The following is a 12,903-nucleotide window of genomic DNA, read 5'->3' as shown; positions in this document are numbered from 1 at the left end:
ATTCTACCACTTTGAGTGAATGGGGGATCTGACAGAGTCAGGGGGCAACGCCCCAACACCAACCCTTTTTAGCTTTCTCTTTTCTCTGGACTTTTGGAGAGAAAACAGGTTCCACATCTGTCTCATAGAAGACATATCAGAGATCGGAGTGAAGATGGAGGGGTGTGTGTGTGAAGGGTAGGGGTGGGGGTGGAAGAGTGTGTGTGTGTGTGTGAGAGTGAATGAATGTGGGTGTGTGCGGGACAGAGCGAGAGAGATGGGGAGGGTGAGACGCTCGAGGCTACCGGGTACTTGAGCCGCTATAATGGTGTCTCGTATGAGAAAACATCTGTGAATTTCCTCAGTGATCTACAACAAAGTATAACTCAGAGCAGTCACTCAGCCGACCTTTGAAGTCGCTGTCTGACAGAAAGCTGCCATTGTTCACAGCCCCCCAACACACAGAAACTCCAACTTTGCTCCCACTAATTTTCCCTGAAATGCGATACAACTCTTTTCTCTCTGGTGAGCCTGTGAAGCTGTGGTCTCTGCATATTCAAGGGCAAAGAGCATCCTTGGCAATGTGCAGGGTTGGCCTAGGGTCACTTGGGGCGGGCCAGGTCATTTTACCTTCTATTGGCCCACCCTGGATGATTTAATCCAGCCCCAGAGAGGGAAACATTCCCTTTTTATGATGATGTACTGTACATGGTGTTTCCTCTTCAAAGAAATGTTGTTAAAAAAAAAAAAGGTCCCATTTCCGTTCACCATTATTAATGAGTTGCTAGGAACAAAAAAAGGTGGAATACATTTTTATTTTATACTTACAAACAAAAAAAGGTGGAACACATTTTTATTTTATACTTACAAAGAGATCCTTCTTTCAACACAATAATGTCACTGAGGAAAATGTGGAATACTGTTGTCTCTGAATGTTCTATCCATAGACAATACAGCACTGTTTGTTAGTTCCTTCAAAACATGAAAATGGACAAGCTATAGATGCATATTGTCCACTTTAAATACTTTTTGAAGGAATTTATTCAGCCTATTAAATTTCTTTTAGCACTACAACACAATTGAATGTGTTAATAGGCTAAAGAATATGTATTAAATTTTAAAAATGATTTCACAGTTTATTTGGCAAAGGAAGAAACCAAGGATTAGATTTCTAACTCTACAATGGGCAAAAAACAATGGAGGATATGCACTCCCATGTCTAAGAAACTATTATAACTCATCCCAGCTGAGGACTTTAGTCTGTTGGTGTAATTGTCTGTACCAAGCAAGATGGACAGTCATTAAAATGAACATATCGGGGTTGATCCCGATTCAGGCAAGGATAGGGGAAAAAAGACTTACTTAAAACATAATGGAAAAGGGTAATAGGTGGTTTAATTTAACATTGAAAACATGGTTGACTACAAGTACTAAGTACAATTTGATGGATGAAACAAAAATCTTGCGATGGCGCCCCTATGACATTGATTTCACTCCGAATAAATTGGATGCAGGTTATAAGGGATGGGCTAAACAGGGTCTCTCCTCATACTGCGCTTTCTTTAGACAGGGGAAAATAAATTATTTCCAGTCTCTGAAAAGATTACATGGGCTAAATAATAGTGACTTTGACAGATTCCTTCAGCTGCGCCAATATATAAATGATGTACTTAAAAAAGGTCAGAAAGCATTTGAAAATAATTTACTCAAAGTCTTTATCACTGCCTATGGGTCAGACTCAGGGCACAAGATAATATCATGAATATATGGAAACAGATTCACACAGAACTAGTGACTCTCTCTTGACCAACAATAGCCTTCAATTGGGATGAACTTTTTATTTGTTTTGTTTGCCATCTACATCCTTGCATAATGAAACCAGGTATTTGATTGGGATATTGAGTATTGCAGCAGGGAAAACAATCACCAAAAACTGGCTAAAGCCTAGTGCACCTTTTGTAGAGAATTGGTATGACATCATTTATGAAATTTATGTAATGGAAAGGATTACCTACACATTAAAGCTTCAAAAGACTAAATTTGAAGAATTATGGAGAGACTGGAAAAGACGTATCTCCCAGAAACGCTCTTCTTTTGTTTAATGTACATTTAATTTTTCTATTGCTATTCTATCGATGCCATTTTCTGTATAACACCCTTTACTCTGTTTCATTATTGTTTTTTATGTTCTATTTGTTTGAAAAATTAAATTAAATTAAGGAAAGGAAAGTTTTTATTGAAGTAAATAAGTCATCAAAAATGTTCAGACGAACATAGTTTGGACAAGTTTTACAAAACAAGAGTGAAGTAGTTTGTATGGAGCCACGTCAGCTCCTGTCTCTAGACCAGTGTAGTATTCCCCAGGACAATTACAAAACATCTGGGAAGTGTTGGATGGATGAAGTTACAAAATCTATACTAGTCTCTCTCTTTTTTGTGAACTCAGTGGAAAGGCCACCAGGTTGAGCACCAGGTGATTTGTCTCTGCTCCTCCAAGCTCTCTGCTTTGCATCCCACACTGAAACAAGGTCTTGATAATTCTCACACTGTTATCCATCCAGCGTTTGTTCAATGGCAGCTGGTCCCACCATCTGGGAAAGTAGCACTGGGGCAAAACAAAACAGGTTACACCTTTGGCCATGCCAAGTCCACAAGTACCCCCGCTCAGTCTACAAACAGAGAGAGGCTAATCACAATTTCACGCTCTGATTTGTCAAATCCCATTCCAGCACTGGAGGCGTCAAGAAAACTTTTAAGTTATTAAATTTCATGGTGCACAGGATAACAGCTTTTCCATACGGTTGCTATTGTTCTACGAAAGTCTTATCACCCCGTCTTCACACAAGGAAGGTAGAGAAAGGTTGCATCTCCGCTACGTGAAAGAAAAAGGCAGATGTAATTCTGACCAGAACATTTGGTCACCATCAAGATTAGCAGTCTGGAACAAACTCATCTCCTCAAGCGTGCATTTTCTATTCATGCAAATCTTAAGAACAATACAGCTCATAGAGGATCCTCAACAAACTGCAGGTGTGAGGAGGCTGAAACAAAAGCCAGTGTAACCCTAATGGCATCTTTTGTCATTAAGAGACCTTTGATGTACGTACTCAACAGACTCTTTTATCTTTCACTTCCTTTTTACCTCTTTCTCCCTGCCTCTATGAAGCCCAACTGGTTCCTTTATTAATACCATCTTTAGGGAATGTTCTTTTGCTCAGAGGCCACACATATGACATCTGAGTGACGCTCGTGTTATTCCTCTTTCTATGGTACCAATCATGAGAAAGACGGAGTGTGACAATGCTATGTTTGTAGCTAAGTGTCTTCTTTATTCCATCCTTGGAGTTGGTGTGAACAAAGATTATTCCGAAACAAAGCTTGGCTTTAATCTTTACTTAAAAAATAGCAGTTTGCACTTATAATAAAGTGTTGTGAATTCTACTGTGGTGGAAAACTGACACGACTGGAAATCAAAAGCATGTAATCTGCTTTAAAACAGTATTTGAAAAGGCTGCACACGAAATGCAGGTATTCAGACTCTCTCTTTGAACTCAGAGGATATAGAAACAGGACAATGTTGGCCTAATCGTGTTCCCTCTTTGACGTGAGACATCCCTATTGGGTGAGGAGGTACAAAATAAAAGTGTTTCATCATTTGTTCAAGCTGCGGCTCAAGTGATTTTCATGAAGGTGGTTTAAAACTTGGGATAACGGCGTTTGAGGTTGCTTCACATGTAGCTTAAATGAAAGTGATGCACTTGAAGCAAATAACTAAAAAGACAAGAATAACACCAGCAGTAACGTTAGCCACATTAAAGCAGCTCACTGGTGCACCAGATGTTGTCAGATTTAATGAGGAAAAACAAGAGGGAGCTGGATTTGCAGAGAACTATTAAAAAGAATGCAGGTGTCAAGCCTGGACTTAAAAACTGCATTTGTCTCTCAGAATCGAGCCAAAACCCAAAAAGAGGAGCAGTCTGAACGTCAGCTCAGAGCATCTTTCATGATAGTGACGACAGTATTTCATAACATTTGCCTTTTTGCAACACATAATCAGCTAACCAAGGCAATTACCTACACACCTCCGTTCACCTCCTCTCATATGCTAAAGCAGGCAATCAGCCAGGGAGCTAATTTGGCAGAGAAAACACCCACTCTGGAAGCATTTGTCACCACAGTCCAACCTTGTTATTCAAACTAGAGAGCCTATTTGAAATTCCTCTCCGTGGTAAAAACAGGGCCAAAATAATCAAGGGAGCATGATCACACTTAATTGATTCAGTGTACTTTTAAGATGCACTACAGGGTGCTGGGGTGACCTATTTCAGACTGCTCTTCGGAGGAGCCAACTATCCCAGCAAGGGAGTAATGCACAACGAGGATTTTAATTATTGCAGGATCTGTGGCTACAACCGGAGGTGAAATGCTTCTGAACTAACTGTGACACCACATTATGAATCTAGCAGCGGTCTGGAGTGTGACTTCAATTTTTCAGAATTAAATGTGACATTAAATGTAAAAGAATAGGACTGAAGCAGCAACGTGGCTTTATTAAGAGAGCTAATTTTGTGGGGTTCAAAATAAGTGGAACAAAATGTCAAACATTACAAGATATAAATTCAGTTTTGAGTGTTCAATCTTTTTTTAGTCTTGTAGATGTAATGACAGAATCTAACATGTTTGACATATAACATCTATTTAAAAGGGGTAGTTTTTTAATAGATATTTGACATATTAGATTAGAATACAACAATGACACACAAACAATGACTGTTTCACTTTATATGAAAATCTGTGCCTGCTCTACATTTCATATCTACCACTCCTGAGCCTTTATTTAAATAACCCTGAAGCAGAACTAGCATCAGATTATTCTACATTGTTGAATAAAGTTAACGATCTAAATACTTCTTTAAAGGTTGTGTTACGTCCAACATTATGGTCTAACCATAAAACCAGTACAAACACTATGACAGTTCAAAACAACAAACTGTATATCTATGGTTACAAAATGACAGGTTAAAAACCACAGTAATGTCACATGACCAAACTAGTGGCGCAGAAAACATGTATCATCAAACATTTGACTTGCATGTCATTCAGGTGGAGGGATCTAAAGAGGTATCTGGTAATTCATGTCGCTAAAGAGGATGAACAAACAGAAACATCGATGCTTAGACGATGAGTCGGCGGTCTCAATCTGGGTCTGACCCTCGCAGTAAGCGGTGGGATTAGATGGACACTCTGGGCATCTTTAAACCATCCAGGATTCCTGTGAACCTGAACCTAAGTGAAGCCGGTCTGTCTGTCTAAGTAAAACTCTAATGTTTTCCCCGCTGTGTGAGGAGGATGAGATCCTCAGTCATACCACCCTACTCTTCCTATTAAGATCAAAATCTCCTCTCAGGCCCTCGGGTGTCAACAAAGAGAGATGCAGTAAATGATATGCAAATTGAAAGGAAAAAAAAAGTTTCACAAATCAACTCGCCAGCCCTGCATTTCCGACACTTCACATCTTAAAAGAAAATTCCTGTATTTAGGGTGAAATTAAAAGAGAGGTCTAGCTCTGCCTCTGTGAGGCTACGTGTGGTGATTCCAGCGCTCAGACAGCACAAAGCCTCTTTAACTGCAGGCAGCTGTGAGAATTCGCAGGGAGAGTTCAGGCTTTCATAAGGATTTGTCTCCGGCTCTGTCTTAGACAAGAGACATGACGCTCAAAAACGGGAAGATGTTTCCACGTCAGGTTAACACCACTGAGCATAGAAGCACGGTGCCTGCAAGATGAGAGGAACCTTAAAATATATGAGAGTCAATGCTGAAACAAGAACAGGCAGACCAATCTACAGGAAACACAAATATTTTTATTTGATGCTGTACTTTCATTGAAGTGGCTTAAAAGTAGATGACTTGGTTTGTTTAAACAGTTTATATCACTATACTTCAAAAAGGATGAAGACAGACAGACAAAGGATTTGTCTCAGACATTTTTTCTCATTTTTAACATTTCACAGCCTGAATAATCAGTGAATTACACAACTAGTAGATATATAGATATAAAGGATAATAATAAACATCTGAAACAAGAACACCAAATTAACAATGGATGCTGTTGAATATTGTTTAGCATCATATTGTGACAAGAGAAGTAACAACACAGAGGACAGGTCAACATTAGCAACTGTGCTGCCTTATTAAACAGAAATAAAGCACAATGCTTAGAGAAAAAACGTTGCCGTAATATCACTGATTAGCGAATCGCTCTTGTAAACACTTTTGGACAACTTTGCATTACTGCTGCAGGCGTCGTCTGATAGCGGTGCTTATTTTGCACGGCTGCTACTTTCTGCACACACTGCTGCACATCCAACAGTGAGGATATTCTTTGGAGTGTCTGTCTACATGTCTGCTGCGTCTGTCTTACCGGCTGATATGGTTGTAAGGCTCAACTCTGACTGACGAGAAGCCCACTGGAAAGGGTGGGAGGGGGCGAGGTTGGGTATTCTTCCTCAGGGATTGACTCCACAGTTGACAGTAATTTGTAGTATTCATCTTCTCCATCCAGAACTTTGATTTGACTGCGATGGGAAAGGAGAAGAGAGGTAACGGAGACATTAACAGACAGGATGCAAAAGACATATCTTACATGCAGAATAAAATACAGATGCAGCGATGAGGTATATTCTTAAGCGTGCAGATCTGAGTCAGGATATCATTTACAAAACAAATACAGGTCAGATTTTTAACAATTAAGATTAGCATGCCGACAAAAGCTCAGCTATGTAACCCCCCCTCTTTAATGACGCAGAGAAAGTGCCCATAAAAAGCCTGTTATTTTCAGATCCATTTACATTATAAGAAAACAACTCCATTTCTGGATTCTCCTATTCCACAAAGGGCCTGTTCTGTTTAGAGTTGCAGCATGTAGGAAAGCAGTTATTTACCCAAGTTTTCTCGGCTTCCTCTTGCTCCCCTGGTAATCCAGAGTTCTCTGAGGAAAGGGCCAAGAGCACACAGTCAAAAGATGAGCAGAGAGTCATTAATTTTTAATTCAAAGTGATTTTGTGTTGAATGCGAGCAGATGCTGATAATATCAGAAGTCACAGCATAATTTTTTCTGATCAAAGGGCTCAAGTGAGTCTGATGAAGCATGCATCTTGCTCAGCTTTGATAAACCACATCAATTATTCACCGTGAAGGCAGACATCCTGACATGAAAGCAACAGATAAAGAGCATAAGCACATGTTCAAGACAAGAGGCAGAGAAGCGTGGGGGTGGGGCTCCAGGGTCTGGCACAGGTAGGTTTAATTGTATTATCATGTGGAACCAAAGTCAGACAAAGGCCTTTATCGGCACTTTGAACTCACATTTAGCTGGTTGTAGTACAGACTGTCTTCAGGGCTGTTGAGCAGTTTGGGCTGCTGGCCCCGCCGGCGAGGAGTTCTCTGCTGCAGCTTCATCACTGGACCTGCAACAGAGGAAAAATGAGGGCAGTGATCCAACCAAGCAAAACAACAACAAGCAGCATGATGCAGACGGTGATGACAGCAGTGGCAAACAGATCCTGCCCTCAACTTTGTAAATCTGAACCCCTCCGTGTGACAAAGTGGCTTTCACTTTGGTTTAAGTAAAAGATTATGCAACTACATAAATGAGCTGACTCAATATCAGCTTAACGTTACATAAACCCACACATATGAACCACATGTAATTGTATCTCCCCTCACAGGTGCTCCACTCACAACATTTTAATCTGCTAACCGCAAAGGAAGAGGCAGCACAAGTGCATTGAACGATACAGGTGCTCCTTCCCAAAACCCAACAAGAGAAAAAACTGTCTCATAGAGGGTCCGAACACATTTGCCCTTTATTATCATACTTTCTATCATAAATAGAAAGTAATCCAGAGCAAGTGGCTGTAAATGGATAACTGTGACCATTTCAATAAATCATTCAGCATGTTTAAGTGTGTTTCAAGCACTGAAAACAACCACCTACTGAGATCCTAAAGTTTCTATGATACGTCCTTCACATTTACTCGTTTTATTTATAGTAATAGTAGTACTAGTTTAAAAAGGGGCAACCTAAAGGCGCTGCTGCCTCACAGAAATAAGATCCCAGATACAGCATGAGATGGTGGCGTCGGCAGATGTATAAGCTGTCTAGGTGCATTCTAGTTGTAGCATTAGTCAGTAATGTTGTGCTTGGAACCTGCCGCCTGATGCAGAGTTTATGAGGAGGATGCAGTTTAAAGTGGTTGCTTTTAGAGAGTTTTTCAGTCCTTTAAAGAGGAATTTTCATTCTGCTATGGGAAGTTGTCTTGTATTCCACAAAGAACAGTTGTTGCCTCAATATTGTCGGACCAAATTCAGAAAAGTTCTTCATGTATTGAAACTGAAATGACAGAAGGCATCAAAGTGGAATGCTGCACGGCCAGATGATGCTGTTAAAACACATGAGGCAAAAGTGAAATGTGTCTCCCCAAAGCGCAGTGAGCAGTTGAATATTTCGGGAAGTAAGAATTAAATGAGAAGATGAGTTTAACAAAATGTTAAACTTCATCAAATGTTTAACAAAAGCTACATGAATAATAAAAAATAAATACAAACCTATTGCCAACAGCCAGTTGGCTTAGCCATATTGCAATGCTGCAAGTATTGGACAGATGTGTGTTGAGCGAGGTCCGGTGACATAGATTAAGCTGATACTGTTAGCGTCACGTTGAAATGAACATATCATGAGTCAGAAGATGTACATTATTCTACATCCTGTTGCTGACTGAAACCAGTGACACTAATGTGAGTTGCAGCTAATCTGTTAAACCACAGAAAGTGAAATGTAACTGAATACCTACCAGAAATAATGAGTTAGGTTGTTATTACAAAGTATGAAGGCTTATTACATTTTTCTGTTGCCCAGGATCTCAACATTTAAAGGTCATAAAAGTGTTAATAAAGCCAAGACATTTTCATAAAGAAGCATCAACATTATATTTAATTTCAGATAACGTTTCATCTTCTTTGCCTACGTTTAAGACGAGGCGGGATATTTCTTCATCATCTCTCTCAACCTCTGCTTCTCAACCTTGACTAAAGCTGCATTTGCTTTTTCCATCTTAACACTACTTTGTACTCACTTTGAACAGACCTCATCACATCTCAATCCTATACATCAAAGAGCAACCACCTTCGTCCATCTTTCCTCGGCTTTCTTGATGTTATTCAAACCAGCACAGGTTTACTAAAGTCACACTTTGTAAATGGCCAGAAAGTTCCTGTCCGTTTTGAGATATTGGGCAACTTTAACTGTGAATCTTATCTTTCTGAGCCTCAGAGGTGTTAAGCGTTCACCGTGTGAACTGTTGTCAAAGAAGACCATTTGAGAATATTTTGATAGATTTCATGTACAGAAGGAAATATTTGTGAAAAAACAGCCCTGTGTATTTCCTCTAATCAGGTAACCATTGGCTGCATCAGAAGAGCTTAAAGTGAAATGCGGTACTATTGTTTAATGTTAACACTTGGATGATCGATCAGAGTGATTCCATCTTTATTGGATATCATGGTGATAAAAACCCTGAACAAATCAAATGTTTGCACCTTATATTTAAACAATATATGTAGGACAGAGTTCTGCTAATGATGCTGAACCGGGTTTGATAAATTAATTTTTTATTCCCCTGAAATTGTAATGAAAAATATGAATGAACGCAAAAATCCTTGAACAAAGTTCCAAAACTTAAATCACAGACTGTATAATTTACGTATTTTATAGGTCTTAAGAAGGAAAAGTCTGAGATCCTGATAACACCTGCAGGTCATACACACCTCAGATGATCCAATCACAAGTGTACAGTTTGTGATACAAGTGTGAACAAACTCAGGAAGCATTGACGACAAATGCCCATTAAACTGATGTGATCAGCAACATAACAAGAAGATGCCCCCACAATTGGAAAAATACACTCATTACTCGTCAAACCAGCTGTCTGATTGCATTTAGCTTATTGAATGTAAATAATGTGACTGGACTGTTTTACCCCCCATGACTGAGAGCTTCTCGACCGTTTCAAGAGGTTTCATCATTTAACTAGTGACTGAAATATCAATATATTGTTGTGCTGGTTTTCTGTTTAATACTTTACTTCTTCTTCTCCTTTCAGCTTTCCCCTCAGAGGTCGCCCCAGCGAATCATTTGCCTCCATCTAACCCTGTCTTCTGTATCCTCTTCTCTCACACCAACTACCTTCATGTCCTCCCTCATTACGTCCATAAACCTCCTCTTTGGTCTTCCTCTGGGTCTCCTGCCTGGCAGTTCAAAACTCAGCATCCTTCTACCAATATGTTCACTATCTCTCCTCTGGACATGTCCAAACCATCTCAGTCTGGCCTCTCTGACTTTATCTCCAAAACCTCTAACATGTGCTGTCCCTCTGATGTACTCATTCCTGATCCTATCCTTCCTGGTCACTCCCAGAGAGAACCTCAGCATCTTCATCTCTGCTACCTCCAGCTCTGTCTCCTGTCTTTTCCTCAGTGACACTGTCTCTAGACCAGCGGTTCTTAACCTTGTTGGAGGTACTGAACCCCGCAAGTTTCATATGCTCACTCACCGAACCCTTCTTTAGTAATTTTTTTTTTTTCAAATTTAAGACATAAGTATATGTTTTACTGGTGTATTTAATGAATTGTGCATTAAGGTCACCTTTTTCAAAGTACAAAACCAAGACAGTGCATCAACTTACATGAAACGACCTACCTGCGAATCAGTGTGACTTCTGCTGTTGACAGACCAGTTCAGATATGCGTGGCTTCACCTTGGCAAGTGCTACTCTTATGTCATTTTCACAGCAAAGTCTGTTTCTTTCATTTTCCATGCAGTTTAAGGAAGTGTTTATGTAATCCTCCTTCAAATGGAGGATTACATATTACAAACTGAAGGAAGATACAGACAATTTCTACAAACAAGTTATTGACGCGTTTGTTCAGAGGGAGCGGTGCATGGACTTCATTTACAAATAAACCTGACATATTAACAGGTAGGTAACATCATTACGTTTTTTTAATCAAATATGCTTATTTGTGTGTTACAGTTTGTATGTGTAAATATTCTGCAATGAGACTTTAACATAACTCACTCACTTTTGCTAATTACACGGTGAATAAGCTACACTGTAGGTTCATATTTGTGTAAATCTGGTCACGTGATCACGATGACGTCGGTGCCTCACCAGCCATGAACCTCACCGCACGTCACTGGTGTACACCAAATATACTGTATATATACTGTACAGTTATACACAGTATATATATATATATCAATCAATCAATCAAAATCAATAAATAATGCAGGCCGCATCACAATTAATACTGTACAATATTGTTTGTTCCTTTTTAAAGTGCATGACCGAAGATACACTTAAATACACATATTTGGAGAAACTGGCATAGTTACGCACGCTAACCCCATTGTATGCATACAGTTTTAAAGCTAACTGTTAGCGCAAATACTGTATGTCCCTGCCACTTCTGGAAGACAGTATTCACTACAGCCATTTCCATCCTTTTTTTATCCTTCAGTATTTGCTGAAGCTACTGTTTGCTTTAGCTCACTTTACAGTAATCAACATGGATAGCTTAGTGATGCTCTTTGGTATGGATAGATGAATTTTCTTTAATTCAGTAACGTACATATATCAGAATAACAGACAGAACTCATCTGAGTTAAAACTCATGTTGATTAAAACATGTCTAATTGTGACGACTGCTGGTTTGACTAGCTTTAAAGACTTGTCGGTAAGTTAACTCGGCAGAGATATAACGATACTGATTCCGGGTGTTGAGTCTTCATTTGCTGGATTTATATTTTTTATCTGTAGATATCAGTTAAAATAGTTTGGTGGAGCGGGAAACAAATTGCCATCAGTCCATTTCATCACTTTGTTAGAGTCAGAAATATCTCAATGTGACATCCAGATATTCATAAACCCTGGATGATGGATTGTAATCACTCTGATCATCATGACCATCAACAGGACTATAGAATTTGTTCAGTACTTTAGTTTATGATCAGTTAGTTGCAAAAAAATAATAATCACAGGACGTTTGCTTCTCTTAATGTTCACACAAAATATTTTTATGATTGGAACAATCACTTCCTTTAACACCATACACACAACACACAGGCCCTACAGTTATAGAATTTAAAGTATACAATCAAATCACAAAAAAAATAATTTGTCTGCTCTCCTGAAACTCCTCACTTTGTCTATCCAGCAGATCCCACAGCAAAACACAACCCACCAGGTTTCAGCATCAACACTTATCCATTCCGACCTGCAGCGATTAGAGCGTGTAGCAGATCAGAGGATGGGTCAGGCCTCCTATCTCAGTGCTTCTGTTTGGAAAATCACTGCCATTTGATCCAGGCCAGCCCCAGAGGAATGCTGCTCCAGCCGATATATTACAGGCAAAGACGCTGCCAAACTGGCTCCTGGTGTGGGAGAGAGCGGCTTGGACATAGGTAGGCAGAGCTGAGAAGGGGTCAAACAGTGGCTCACACAGGGGGCAGGCTAAATGATTATGGGTAATGTCTGCTGTTTGGGGTGGGGAGGAAGAATGGTCGACTGGGAATACAGAAGCTGCACAGTTCATGCAATATTGATTTCTCCGTATCAAAAGCGAGCCAAGCAGAGTTTGCTCTTCTCTGTGAAAGACTTACATATTGTACATGTTTGCTTCTTGAGATAAAAAGGGTTGGAATTCTTTTTGAGATAGGTGCTTCTTTCATTTTCAAAGAGAGGAAGATGACTCGTATTACATCTCTAAATACCACTTTGAAATCCCTTGAAAATCAGAATGCTTCACAGAAACAACATAAAAGAACTGTTAAAAAGGATTTTGAGAGGAATAAATTAGAAATCCATT

At 39.5% G+C, this 12,903-nt stretch overlaps 1 protein-coding gene across 6 annotated transcripts in view; it reads right to left on the bottom strand.

Moving 5' to 3' along the window:
- myo3b (myosin IIIB) overlaps nucleotides 1-12,903 on the bottom strand; it is a 60,393-nt gene that overhangs the window by 287 nt on the left and 47,203 nt on the right. For 5 of the 6 annotated variants that reach the window (XM_068328471.1, XM_068328470.1, XM_068328474.1 and 2 more), the window contains 3 exons: nucleotides 7,345-7,445; nucleotides 6,921-6,967; nucleotides 5,852-6,554 (listed from right to left, as the gene is read on the bottom strand). In XM_068328471.1, coding sequence (XP_068184572.1) covers nucleotides 6,422-6,554; nucleotides 6,921-6,967; nucleotides 7,345-7,445 — 281 coding nt within the window. In that variant the 3' untranslated portion in view covers nucleotides 5,852-6,421. Of the gene's footprint in view, nucleotides 1-5,851; nucleotides 6,555-6,920; nucleotides 6,968-7,344; nucleotides 7,446-12,903 lie in introns of those variants that run through there. The other variant, XM_068328469.1, reaches the window with a different exon arrangement.

The sequence above is a fragment of the Antennarius striatus genome, chromosome 12 (genome assembly GCF_040054535.1).
Source record: "Antennarius striatus isolate MH-2024 chromosome 12, ASM4005453v1, whole genome shotgun sequence".
In the NCBI taxonomy this organism is placed as follows: domain Eukaryota; kingdom Metazoa; phylum Chordata; class Actinopteri; order Lophiiformes; family Antennariidae; genus Antennarius; species Antennarius striatus.
The sequence above is the reverse complement of the archived record's forward strand: the minus strand, read 5'-3'. Positions and strand labels throughout refer to the sequence as shown.